The 14,633-nt window shown below is 42.3% G+C and overlaps 1 protein-coding gene across 1 annotated transcript in view; it reads left to right on the top strand.

Moving 5' to 3' along the window:
- The window catches only part of carmil3 (capping protein regulator and myosin 1 linker 3), an 81,155-nt gene that overhangs the window by 1,270 nt on the left and 65,252 nt on the right, over positions 1-14,633 (top strand). The window contains exon 2 of the mRNA XM_070845443.1: positions 3,017-3,111. Coding sequence (XP_070701544.1) covers positions 3,017-3,111 — 95 coding nt within the window. The remainder of the gene's footprint in view (positions 1-3,016; positions 3,112-14,633) is intronic.

Below are 14,633 nucleotides of genomic sequence, written 5' to 3'. Positions count from 1 at the left end.
AGCATGATGCGCTGCATCTCCATCTGCTGGGCTCACATTTAGCATGTGTGGCCCCGCTTTAGAATGTGAATATCGCACAGCTTGCAGGCATATGTGCGTGTTTGCAGTCTGCGGATATAGGTTGACCTTGTGTTTGTGAATAGCAGGTTGTATTATGTTGGTTGTCGTGGAGGAGATGTAAATGGAGGGGCCTCCGGTTGCGGTTCAGTGAGCTTCAGCAGGGTCGGGTCGCGTGGAGGAGTAGAGGCCCCTGAAGATTCCAGCTCTGGACCCTGTGGTGGGTTCCACTGGATGAGCCGCGCTGCTTCTTCCTTTCTCTGAGGCTAAAAATAGCCCAGTTATGAGTCCTCTTCAGTGAGAGGATGTTTATGTGTGTGTCTGCCTGTCCTCATGCCAGTGTCTTTGTAGCTGTCTACTTGTCTCTGTGACTGTTCACCCCTGAGCGGCTGGCTTTAAAGGAATATTCCACTAGTCTATCCCGAACCTGAAAATCAAAGACAAAACACTATGACGGTGTCGTCAGCATCAGCACGGGGGTTTTACTAAGGCATGAGTGCATTTTGAGATCCACAGCTATACTAATCAAAACTAGTTTTGATTGAAGGTTTCAAACAACAGCTCTCAGACTACAGCGGCACAATATGACCGTCTCCAAAAGGTGTCACCTCCTGGTGTCCTAAATTCAACTCTTAATGCTCTAAAGTCAAACTTACTTAACTATCGAAAGTGACTGCAATAGCACAATGCACAGGTGGGTGACAAACTAAAAGAAAATGCAACATAAAGTGTCTTGGCGAGGTTTCTGGCCACCACAATCTTTCAGAACAGCTTCAGTTCTCCTTGGCATAGCTAGGGGTGGGAATTAATAAGATCTTGATACCAATGCCATCATTGATTCTGCTCATTGGTTCAATTCTTTAACAATTCCAGTATTGATTCGTGATTCTGTGTGGCAAAAAGTAGGCGCACACAGGTGTTTAGCATCAAGGGAACTGTTTTATTCTGAACACAGTGTCTGTCTGTCATTATCTAAAATGGATGGAATGAGAGAATATTTCATTTAGGTTATCTTCTAGTTTTTTCCTCACAAAAACCTGCTGAGCCTGCCAGCATGGCGCTAATGCTATCATAACCCTCGGGAATGGACGCACTACTCGTATTGGGAAGCAGTGGCAGTCGATACATGGCATTCCTGGAATTTAAGTACATATTGTGAAGGAAGATATTTTAGCATTTTGCTAATGTTTCTGCTGTTCTCCTTTTCTGCTCAGCTTCCAAACCTGAGAAAAGTGATGGGGGCAAACCCCCATCACTTTTCCAGCATCTGCCAGCAAAATAACACACATGAGATTTGCGTTGTTTTGGGGAAGTGGCAGCCTTTCTTCAGATGTGTTATGTTCAATGTGTGTGATAATTTGCTGGTAGCAGTCAATGTAGCCTTGAGCCTTTAGCCTCAAGCAGAGATGAGAAGCAGGCTACGGAGGTCTAGTGAGCTCATTTCTTTCTAACTTAACATCCCCCAGATTGTTTTCATTTTAAAATTTGTTGTCTTCAGACTCAAGTGACATCATTTAGGGTGATTTATCAGGCTTCACTCAGCTCCCTCTGCATCCACTAAAAGCTTCATATACCTTTTTCACAAACAGTGCTCCGACGCCGCTTTGATGTCTAAAATCTGTGAAGTTCCCCTTTAAGAATCTCAGGAAGTCTAATAGAGGGATGAAGATTATTCTCTCAAAACAATCTGAATTCAAAGGCAACGCTCTTGCCTTTGACTCGATCTGCGACTAGAAATCTATGTTCACTCATTCATGATTCTGAAATTATGTCCTCAAGTTGCTTGTTTTGTCTGCTCAGTTATTCAGTCGACTATCATATAAGGCTTAGAGGGCTATCAAATATTTATATTGAAGAGGATTTTGCTCAAAATGAACTTGAATGATGAATCAGTTATCCAAATAAATGCAAATTTATTGATTGTTAATTGACTGTAAGAGCGATCGCTGAATGGTTTCAGCTCTACTTTTACTGTATCTCATGTTCTATGTCAGCAGCTGGATTTCGCTCATTTCTTACAGAACAGTAGATGTCTAAACCTTTTATCATTCTGAGCACTCTTAGGACTTATTGTTCATGTTGGCTTAAATGTTGAGCCTGACAGTTAATTCCTGACATTATGCAAATAGGTGTACGTGCAAAGGTGTCATGTAACGATCTAGTGAGCTTGATCTGTATCAGCGCAGATACTGACCTTATTAAGGTCAGTATACTGACCAGTATACAGATGCTGACCTTATTAAGGTCAGTATACTGACCAGTATACAGATGCTGACCTTATTAAGGTCAGTAAACTGACCAGTATACAGAATAAGGTCAGTGTCTACACAGCTGTGAATGTGGATCAGATATTGGCAAGTCAAATCTGCTTTTCACTCATGAAAAAACAGTGATTAAACTTGTACACAGTCACACGGGACTGTAGACAGAATTTTGAGCGCCACAGCAACCTCTTGTGCACAGTTCAATACTGTCTTATCTGTCAAGATTCCTTGCAGTTATTATTCACCCTCATCACATTAACAGACGAGTCACAGCAGGGGCTCCATTGTTTTCTGTTCTGTTCGTTTGTTGTCGTGAGCTAATGTCACTTGGTGAAAAGTGACTTCTAGCTTCTGGCTGTTAGAGCTACACCCTCACACAGAGGAATGATCCCACTGGATGCCTACAGTGAGGTATATAAAGGAGAAAAAGTGCCCCTCCATGCTGAGGTATGCTCAAGGAATCAGAATTTGTACTGGGAGACTAAATCTGTGCATTCGTAATGTTTCTCTACTCATTTATTCAGGTTTTCCTTTCATTTGTCACAAAGCTGTATATTAGAATTCATTGATTTCCTGCTTAAAAGCTTTTTACAGAGCTTCTGAGTGCATCTCAGGGCAGCGCTTTTCATTCTGTTTACATTATGTAATTAGCTTAGTCTTTTTTTTTACTCTTTTCCTTCTGCTCTTCTCTTCAGAGAGCGTCAGGAAGGTGCTGGACAAGCAGGCCATTAAGTTTGTGCGAGCCATCAAGCAGGACACCAGGAGCGGCAAAACGGAGGACAGGATTCTGGTGAGAGACGCCAACACCCTCACACCCAACCCCCCCTCGCCCACTGTCACACCAGGTCATCTAACAGAGATATTCATTGTTAAAGCGAAAGCGTCTATACGCGTGCGCTGTTGAATATGGAACGGAGTGGCTCTCACTCCTCGCAGACAAAATGGAAATCGATGGAAGTTAATTGCGACAAATTGAAAGAGCCATAAGAAGCCACAGATTACGCATCCCGAGACACACAACAGACGCGTCGAAAATCAGGCTTAAGACAGATGCTGCCTAAGCAGAGCAAAGTGGACACCATGCCATGGCCTACTGAGTCCATCCTCAGAGTTTATTAGATGTGGCAGGATGGCCTTAATGCCACGGGCAAGAGTTCGCTGTGTGTATGTTTGTGTGTGAGCCCGACATGGTGTACGTACTGGGGAATCGCTTATTGTTTGGTTTTTTTTTATTTTTTCTGAGGAAGAAGCCCGTGTGAGTGTATGCCAGAGGGTGTGTGGGCAGCCTGCGATGTGTTCAAGGAGCCAAGGCCACCTCTGTTATCGAGAAACTGCCAACTAGTCAACCACATTAGTGACTGATCAGTTACTCACACACGCTGCTGTGCGCGAGACCGAGCTCATTTCCACCCCCTGAGGACCACAAAAAAGACAAGATGATCAGCCAACTGAAACTATAAATCAGTGTTTCTCAGTAGTCCATCTCTGCTATTATTTCTCCTCCCCATCTCCCCTCCCACCACCCCGCCTCCATCTATCTCCATCATCACCACATCCCCCTCTATTTTTGTCATCTCCTCTCTTTGTTTCCCCTCTCCCTCCCTCCTTATCTGTCCATCTCAATTATTCTCCTCCCCATCATCACCCTGCTCCCCCTCCCTCTACCACCGCCACGCCAGTTGCCTCTCACTTTCTCTCCCCTTTCATGCCCTTCGTTCTTCCCTCCATCTTTACTCAGACCCGTAAAAGGGTATTGAGCTCGTCTTTCCATCAGAAGCAATTCAATTAGGTCTTTGCCTTACGAGAGTTTTTTTACTATCCAAATGGGCCTTGGCTGCTGCTGCTGCCACTGCTCCAAATTCTGTGAAGGGAGGAGGGGGGTAGATGGGAATGAGCATTCATTCTAGTTCGTTGTCAAGGTCCCCCCCCTCTAAAAGGCAATCTTTTCACTCTAATGGATAAATTTGTTTGGATGTATGGAGGGTGAACAGATGAGGGAGTTTGTAAATAGACTGTTTCACTCTGGGTATCGTGCACAAAATATTCACTCATGCTTGAAACTGTCATACATAGTAGTTAGAGGAAGTGGAATATTTTAGGATGGCTTTCTCATACAGAGATTAAATTTAGTCTTAAATCATTTTTCTAAGCCTGAGGGCTTAAGCGAGGCCTTCTTTTACCTTTATCCTCCCTTTCATGTGGAGCCCCCCTTCAGGTCTGAAGTAGACCTAGCAGGTCAAATCTGAACAGGATTGTAGCTTTTCATCTCACTTCCTCTGGTTTTAGTTTGTGGAAAGGATGATTTTTGTTGTTGTGTTATACATCAAGTTTATATTGACTATCTAAAAGTCTTTGTTCTACATCTTGCTCTTTCTTTTTGTCTCCTGTTCCCTGCGGAGACTGCTGGTATCCAGCTGTCTGTATGTGTTGACTGTACCAGCCATCAGGCTGCGACACACACGCTCACAGGGCTGACTCCCTCCACCCATCTCCGACAGACGCAGGCAGGGCTCAGCATGACATCCAAACGGCACCCAGGGCAATGCGTTGGGGAGCATCAACATGCATGTTTCCATCACGGGGCGCACATGCACAAACACCCATACATGCACACACACACAACCACACATATTTGTGCATACAGTTTTACACATGCAGGAGGCATTCACATGGACACACATGGTTCAGTGCACCAAAAGTTGCCCACATACACACTCTTATTGCAATTATTAGATCGCCCTATTTGAAGATTAGAGGCAACTCAGAAAACAAAAGCATCTTCAAAGGCAGAGGGAGGGAGGAAAGGAGGGGGGAGGAGTGGGTGGGTGTGATGGAAGAGGAGGGGAAGGCACAAGAGGAAAGGGAATCGAGGGAGGAGTGAAGGGGAGTGAGGGGTGGAAGGAAATCTCTGTGTTGTGATGCCCCAGTTGCTGAATTGGTTCTTCCGCCACTTATTTATCCTGATCAGTCGCTGCGCGTTATCCTCTGTTGACGCCGTGGTTCCCTCGTTCCTACCTAATAATGAGCCTATTACTGGCTGAGATTGCCACAGTTTGACAGTCCCGAGCTCACTCGAGTGATTCAGACGCTTATTTCCACTTTTGGTTATGTGGTTACGCAGAGGTCCCGCTTATGAGAATTCTAGTAGGACTGAGGTTTGAGGTCGAGTTAGTGGTGCAGTATTTAAAGATTGTGGTTGTGTGCTCAGTGGATGTGTCTGTTCGGGGATGTTTAAAGCAGGCCTGTTATTTAGACAGTTGGTAGAAGTATCATACAGTAATGGCTTGTGGTCAGCAGTCACTTTATTATAAGCTTTATTTTGGAAAAAACGATTTTTAAAAAATATATTTCTTAATTCATTTGGGCATTACAATAAACCCCTGTTTTTTTTACATATTTTGTTTTTAATTATGAGCCCTGACCAAATGGTAGAAATGCCCATTTTACAAATTGAAGAGTACTCAGCAATCCATTGAAGAGAAATAAAAGACATATTTTAGTTACACATCTGTTTTGTATGACATCAGAAATACAACATTTGTATATACAACAAAACCTTTTGGGTGCTGAATCCTCTTGTGTTTGTCTCCAAACCACTGATCTACTGATAAGTAGAGCATGTACCATTTTTGAAAAATGATTGTATAGTGAAGCTTTTTGGCGACATTAATTTACATTATTCAGTTCAGTAAACCATCTGTAACTAAACTAAATCAAAACATGCAATTACTCATAAAAACACAAACGGGACACAATTTCCTAGAAGGCAGCAAACAGTAAAAGTCTTGTCCTAAAGGCCGCAGTGCACCCTGGGAATTGTTTTGTGCCCAATATACTTCAAACAAGTGCTAACAACATACAACAAGACATCACAGCTGAGTGTGTGCTCTATCGAATGGTTTAAAGGACTGTCAAAGAGTTAATATTATATTTTATGTACTTTTATATTTTATAAATTTATATTTATAACATTCTAATACTCTTTCACCATATTATAATTCCATGATTGCTACTTTTATCTACTCTGTACATTTCATGGAAGACTGATCCCCCCCCCCCCCCCCCCGTGATGCTCCTGAGTTCTTCCTTATCTGAGCAGAAGGTCTACAGAATTGACCGACCGTGAAGCCTCCAGAGATAAACTTGTTTGTTTGCTAAATACTGCAAATAAAATCAATTTGACTCTAAATTTGCAGCAGTTGGCAGTTAATACCATTGCCAAATGAGTGTTTTGGGACTAAATAAATATAAAATATAGTTGTGTAAGGCTCAAGATGTGTTTTTAGTTAATCTGCATCATCATCATCTTTCTTTGAGATCTATTCCCACTTTGTGTCCTAAATTCAACTTCATGAATCTCATTTTCCTCAACTGAGTTGTCTTTGCTTGTTAGTGTAATTTTGTTGCTCTTGTTTTACTTTTTCCTTTCTGCCTTTTATTGTTTTTAAGCTTCTCTGTTTTTTTTTTTACTCCTTGGAGATTGTTAACCTCATCTGCATTAATTAGCGTTTTGAATCTTCTCACTCTGCATCTTTTTAATTATTGAATTTTATCGCTCTTTGGAATTGTTAAATTGCCTCAGTTCCTCCAGCTCTGTCCGGTGTAAATCACAGTATTGACCTGTTCTTAACTGATTAGTCCAGACTCTGAAGTTATTCAGCAGTGGTAAAACCCAGCCTACAAAGTTAGTATTCTCATGTTAGACCACTGGAATTAGTGGCACTTAATGTCACATCAAGTTCAGTTAGTCGTCATGAGGAGGTACTACTCGGCCTTTAAAATCATTTGTAAAATGTCTGCTGTGGCTCTGGATGGAGCTCTCTCCACAGAATAAACAACCCTGCTGATGTCATCATGGTTCTTTGCCTGGGCTCAGAGACGACAGATTTTTCATGACAAGCTGCTTTACAAACAGAGCTGCACAGTTTGGCAGACATAGGGGCATTTACCATGCAGAGTTGGTCTAATGAAGATATACTAGTGGCTGCATTATGGGAAATCTTGGATCAACCATTTTTCAAGCTTAACCCATTCTTGGGACTAAATGTCACGCATGGTATGACATGACTTTTTAGATTAAAAGGCCACTTACCTAATTTCCTAGTTTAATTTGGTTCTGTATTTATAGATGTTTGTAGATTTCATCGACACAGAGGTAAAACTACATCCTTTCATGCTCTCTGTTGCTCTCATGTTCCAACGAACATATCCCACCAAACACAATCACAATGATCATAAACTTATGAGTGCTTAAATACAGTAAAATGTGTTTACGGATAGATTTGATCAAACCTAACAAATTGATCAACATGAAATGCATAAAAACGCAGTGAACAATAGCAGGTTATTGGATGTGTTTTCAGGTTTTCATACATGGCCTGATTTCTTTCAGGTGGGTTGCAGTGGTGGTTGTAACCCAAAAAATCCAATAAGTGAATTTTGTCTGATGGACCGAAACGTTGTAAATAAAAGGTGCACCTAGTGTGCAGGATTTCTTGGTTCCTTCACAGTCACAGTTTGTGATCTGACACACATGTCTGAGGTACAAGATTCAAATGTTACCACCTGGGTGATAATAGCTAAGGTATTTTTGAAAAGGCAGAGTGTTTGCAAAACAGACATAATAGCAGCGGACCCTTGCAGAGTTTGGGTTCTTACACAGTCTGCTGCTGTCGGACAAATGGAAAGATGCTCCCTTGTAATCAAACTGCTGATAAAGACAGAAGAGCTGTGCTGTGTTCTCACTGACCCCCGAAGCTGGCGACAATCTTAGTAATGATGTGAACAGACATTGTTGCTGGTATTTTTACCATCAATATATTTCACCACAAAATAGAGCGAATCTCTTGCAATGATCAGAAATTGATTAAGATTGTTGGCGTATTAGACAAGTGTTGTAATATACTTCCATAGTGAACTCACTTTTGGGGATCCTGTCTCAGGTCAGCCAGTTACTGATTTGCTACATTTTCCCTTGACTACCTTTCGACAAGTCCCAGAGAATGTGACTGATGGTCTTAAACCTGGACAGAGAAGTATAGCGTTGATTAGACAGCTTTATTAATCCCCAGTGGGGGAGCTCATTTGCCACTAAATCAACCCATACAGACAACAAACAACATAGACATCACATTCATAGCTTAGAATACATAAATAAATAGCACCATAAAAAGCCATATGAGATATGATTAACAGCTGAAAGGTGCTATGAATCTTCTAGACCACATCTAAAAGTGCCCATTAAAGCTGGGGTTGGCAGTTCCCTGGAAAAGGCAAAAAAAAAAAGTCTTGCAGCTCTGCAGCTCTCCCCCATCTCTCTCAGTCCTAAGCCCCTCCCTATAGAGGAACACATGCCAGTTGAGCAGGCATGTGCACACGCTTTGTACCTGCAGAAAAATTATGTTAGCAGCCACAACCGATCGTTTGTGACCCCAATGCTGTTATACTCTATAGTGGCAATTCTATGAGAATCACCATCCCGTTTTCTTGGCAGAAGTGTGGACCTAAAAAGTGCTTTGACATGATATACTATGATTGGAGGCTCTAATGCCAGCTAGCATTAGCTACATAAACATGAACTGGAATTAGCTGCCGCCTGTGGTTAGCAGAAGGTTTAACTATCAGCAGCATTCAACATAGCTTCTTATTACCTGTTTCAAGGTAAATCTACACACAGAACCTAATAAACCACTGCAATAACTTTTAGATATTACAGGAAAATAAAGTTAAGAATTCAGTCATCCCAGCCATGATTGTGATCCCAATGCAGTTCAATAACTTTACATAAACATGCATCTCTAAGTTGTTTAAAAACATGAACACATGGAAATATGCAGAGGGTACTTGCTTCAGTGATGTTGTGAGGTACACATTTAAATCACTAATATCCAACTGGACACAGTAAACTCATCATTGACGTGTCCGGGAGATGCACCCTGTTTTTCCCTGATAATGCTACATTGTGAACAACAAATCCTTGTTGAAAGCAAAATAATAAAAAAAAAAAAAGACCCCATGCTGTTAATCTAAATCTGAAAATCACATTTCTTACTCTACACTTGGCTTCCAGCTCCACATTTCCACCGCTTATTTGGAGACCTGCAGTAGTAGGCTGTAAATGAAGTTAACTTAACTCGCATCTGCTAACCAACGTTGGCTTTACACAGTGGAGCGCACACTCAAGTGGAAGTAGTGTTCAGGTCCAGTACTTAAGCAAAAATCCTAACCCCCCACTGTGAAAGACCTCTACCTTAGTTATTAGGCTTAGACTGCAGAATTTTTACTTGTAGTAAAGGTATACAGCAAAGTTTGCTTGCAGTAAAATGGCGTAATCAGTGTTTTGCTTTAATGCCTAATGTTTTGGATTAATGTTACTGCTGAATTATAGTGTATTTTGCATTTTACTGCTGTCGACGTTAACGGTTGAGCTACTTTATGTACTGCTGGGCAGTTTAATCTACAAATAATCATGGTCTATAAGCTCATCATATGTCTGTGGCTTAGCAGTCCTGTGAGAACCACATATCTCTGAAGTCAACACTTTGACATGAACTCAGAAATACAGCCCGTTTTTAGCTTTGACAGTGCGTTTTCCAGCTGATCCAAGCGGGTTTTAATAGTTTTAAATGGTTTATGTTAGCCTAAGGAGAATTTTCTCAGACCATAAAGGAACCGAAACATTTAAAGTCTCCAGATCTAGAGATATCTGGTTTTCACTGGTCAGGAAGGGGATGAACTAAAGATAGTATTACCTAAAAGTATCTCACAGATGAAGTGTAGTAAAAAATTAACACTCCCCTCTGAGATGTTGTGGAGGACGAGTATAAGGCTGCAGAAAATGGAAACACTCAAGGAAAGTACAAGCACCTGAGTAAATGTACTTAGTTACATTCCATCAGTGGTGCTTACCTAGCTTTCTGTCTGATTACTACTGCCACTGGAAAATATGATATAACTAAATTAATTTAAGTATATATTAGTATATGTATCATATATCACGGCATAGCCTAAATATGTTGAGATATTATTTATAACCAAATTTGTCCAGCCCTATTTAATACAACAGTTTATCAAAAAACACAAATCTTATTGTGGACCCACTCAGATTTACAGTGACTCACTCAAATGACCACCAGTAGGTCCCTGGAACTCACTACACTTAAAACCAACATTCAAAATCAACATTACTGCTACTTTAATACAAAATCTGTGTTCTTTTTCCCATTTAATTTACTGTCCAGGTAGACACAAAGATATTTGTAAAGCTGGACAATCTCTGTCTGCTGACTTTTTAATTATCAGCCGGAAGGCCGTCCTTCTACCTTCTGAAATCAAGAATTAACACTTTGATCTAAAATGCAATATTGGGAAGACCAAATACATCACACCAGCAGACAAATAGTTCAACCTCTCTTCTGTAGGCCTGTCATTGCTGTAGATAAGTCGGCCCATTAGGCCGGTGCCATCTGAAAACTTTTAATTTGACAAGATGCCTTACTGTGCCTGTAGTTAGTGATATAGGGTGTGACTAAAAAGGGAGAAAACCGTACCCTGTGGGGCTCTGGTTTTAGTTAGTCAGGCTTCATAACAAACTGTCTGACATTATCCTGAGGTCAAGACACGAGATAATCGGATAATAATAAAAAAAACTGACCCAGGACAGCCCTTTGAAAACATTTCATTATTTGTGACATCAGGGCTATGGGTCATCAGGGTTAAGATTAGTAAGATAAGAGAAGACGTAGTCCAAATTACAGGATTTTTTTTTATGAAGACGAAGACAAAAGAAAAAATTGAGTGAAGGACTGAGCACATCTGGTCTGCCCAGACTTTCATGGTTTGTGGATGGGCACCGTCAGGGCCTGCTGCCTTGTTAGCCGTAAGGCACCTTAACTGCTGTCGGACCTCATCAACATTAACAACAATATGTGGGCTACAGTCCTCAGGACGTCTCTGTGGATGAGATGAGAGGATGCTCTTGTGACGAGCAGAAAAGTCAAATTCATCAAACCTTGAAAAGAACTGGTTTGCCTCAAACATTGGTCCAAGAACCAAGGAAACTTGGACTTTGTCGCCACTGAAGAATGCTCCCCCCCTCCCCCATATTAATAACAGCTTTAACCTCTCTAATATAACAGGTGACTTTGTCTAAGATGCTGTCCAGAGCATTACCATCATCAAAAAACACAGTCCTATCAGTGCGAGCAAAGCACCCTCTTAACATTCCACAAGCATCCTCCTGCTACACACACAGTCTTAGACGGCTTCCAAACCACAGGAGAATATCTGGATGTCAAAGATATTAAATTATGGTTTGATTGTCCAAGAGGTGGAAGCAACTTTGCAAGAAAACTTAATGTTCGCATAAAACAAATCAATAGTTTTATCACCCCTTTTAGGACATCACACCATTTGTTTTAAAAGATAGTAGGATGGCACAGAGAGAGCAGTGATTAAAATCCCCTTTTGATAATAACCAATGTGTCTGGGGAGGAACATTGCACATCATCTGCGACTTGCGATATTGTCTCTGTGGCCAGCGTTGGATGTAGAACCACTTGTACAATCACGAGACAACTCCCTGGTGCGAATAGTAAAGTCGGTAACTTGGTGCAAGCAGCTCAATGATGGAGTCACCGTAACGTGAGCAGGACAACACCACTGATCGTTCATGTGGAGGCAAACGCCACCACCCTGCTTTTCTGCCCGCCAGTCCTCCACACACAACCATGGTATGGACATTTTCCCTAATAACAGAGGTTAGCACTGCTTTGAACCCCCACGACTATTCCTGACCCAGACCCCTCCTCTGCAGCCTCTCTCTCTCTGGCTTGATTTCTGACAAGTCAACACCTAGAATCCAGTCCATCTGATGCAGGAGGTGTGTCTGCTTCATTCCCAACTTGTAGTGTTATAGCTGCTCTCCAAACAATTATCCATAGCTACAGAAGGCAAACCAAAGTGCAATTGTTAAGAACAGCCGTGTTTGATCACGCTGATTGAGGATCAAGAAGCAAACGTTGTTTAGACGAACCAAAATAACACAAAAAAGAAACGAGTTGCCTGCGAGGGTGCGGAGCCTCGTAGAATCCATTTCTTAGCAGACTGCCACGCAGCCGAACTGCTTGAAGCCTGAAGATTACTTTTTTATCTTTTGGCATTTATGACTTTATCAACGCTATACAATGAAACCAGACAGAGGAGATTTAAGGAGGACAATTTTGTTTTGACTCCCAAGGTCCCAGTACAAATTTAAATTGCTTGTGTTTTAGCTCAGCCAGCAGCACACTGAAAAGATGATCACTGAAGCTAAAATTATTTTCAACCCTCTTTTGAACAGTGTGTTTTTGAAGTTACAAATATCCTGCCTGGTAGTAAACACTGTCAAAAGCATGACACACTCGCTGAATTATGTAATCAACATTAGTACATTTTAAACGTCGAAACTGGGCCTTGCTCTCCAGCTCAGACGACACTTTGCTGCAGAGAGAATCCGACTGTGCCTTGGATTGTGAAAGACAGCCGAGTACAAAGCAGTAAAGCAGAGACGGCCCGTGCTCGCGGCAAAAGCTTCTGTTCTTTCAGTTTCTCAACAACACATCCATTTTTTGGTGTAATATGCTTGTGTAATGGCGAACATTACCACTGAATCATCCATGGTTTTCCTTTCACAGCTTTGCGCTGGGAGGTGCTTAGCGTGGAGTCATTTTCTCTGCAAGTGTCCGGGATTTGCCATCTGACAGTGCGTGGCGAGCACTCTGTGCTGTAATTAGGACTGCGCTTTCTTTTGATTATCATAACACATGTCGGTAGCCTATGGCAGGGAGGCTATGAAGTGTGACTGCTGACCTTCTCTCTTCTATCTCCCCATCCCGTTCATTTTCTTTCTCTCCTTCGCTCCCTCACTGCCATTGTCCCCATCCCTCTGTATCCACCCTTGTTCTCTCTCCTTTTCTTCGTTCCTCATCCATTTGGCCTCTCCTACATTCCCTGCTCTCTATCGCATCCCACATTCTCACATTTGCTCACATTTATTTATTTTTTTATTTCCCCCTCCCCTTTATTCCTCTCATTCCCCTTCACCCAATCCTGGCCACTCTTCAGCCCCTATTTCTCCTCTTAAACACTCGTCTATAGTACTCCCATCTATAGCACAACCCCGCAACCTCTTCCCATTATCTGTGTCTTTTTCCCTATCTTTTATCTTTTTTTAAGAGGTCCTTTGGGTTTCAGAGTGCTCTCTCTGCCATCTCTTTGATTTGGAGGCTTTGGACTCAGTTTTTATGAGAGAATCTGGAACAAGATGTGTTTTTGAGCTTTGCATTTCTTCCTCTCATTTGGCTTCAACTCTCTTTCTCTCTTTCAACCACTCTGAAGTCCACTTATAAAGCAGGACCTGGGGCATCTGTGCTTTCAAACCCCCTGTCACTTATATACACACACACACAGACACACGCATATACGTAAGCTGACAGGTTGACTGATGGCAGGGTTGTGTTCTTATGATGCTGAGTTCACTTGAGTGATCATAGCTGACTGTGTGTGTGTGTGTGTGTCTGCGTGTGTGTGTGACAGAGAGAGAGGGAGAGAGGCAGGCAAGTGTAGTCCAAAGCCAGCTTAGCAAGCTATTGTGCAACATTATACGCGCATGAGAGTCAAAACGAGCTGTACTTGCATGCCGGACTTATGCAAATGTCTGTATCGGAATGTTTCTGATTTTGCGCTGTGTGCATGATGGTTTTTGTGTCTGTGTGTGTTTTGTGTGTGTGCGTGCGCGTGCATGTGTAAAATGCCCTTGTGGCCAAGCCAGAAATACCGCAGGCGGCCAAATCTGGCACTGATCCTTCAGCTTGTTCCCTCAGAGGCAGAGCTGCAACACACACACACACACGACCCAGAGACACACTTTGATTTGCACCATCTCGTTTGAAGTGCAAGACCCAGAGCCTGACAGCTTATGATTAATATAAGCCCCCGCCCTCTGCCCTCTCGGCTGCGCGTGCATGCAAACCTACATATCCAGAAAGTGAGGCATTTGTTGTTTTCGTGCACATACTCCCTCTGTATGATACACACTCCCACCCTGCCCTCATAGTCTGCTTTGGGGGCCGGCTGGCTCTTTGAACTAGTGCCTCTGACACAGTGCAGCGGCAGCAAGGGCACCTCTGTACACCCCCCCCATCACATCCTCCTCACCTACCAGTCCTTCTCTCTTCCTCATCACTTTTTGAGATTGTTACATACCATGTCCTTGGCTGACTGTGTCAGAAAAGTTGACCATCTCATCTTGGAGGATTTCCTGGGTGCAAAATG

The sequence above is a fragment of the Pempheris klunzingeri genome, chromosome 15 (assembly GCF_042242105.1).
Source record: "Pempheris klunzingeri isolate RE-2024b chromosome 15, fPemKlu1.hap1, whole genome shotgun sequence".
Lineage (NCBI taxonomy): Eukaryota > Metazoa > Chordata > Actinopteri > Acropomatiformes > Pempheridae > Pempheris > Pempheris klunzingeri.
Note: the sequence above shows the minus strand (reverse complement) of the source record. Positions and strands in the feature narration are given on the sequence as shown.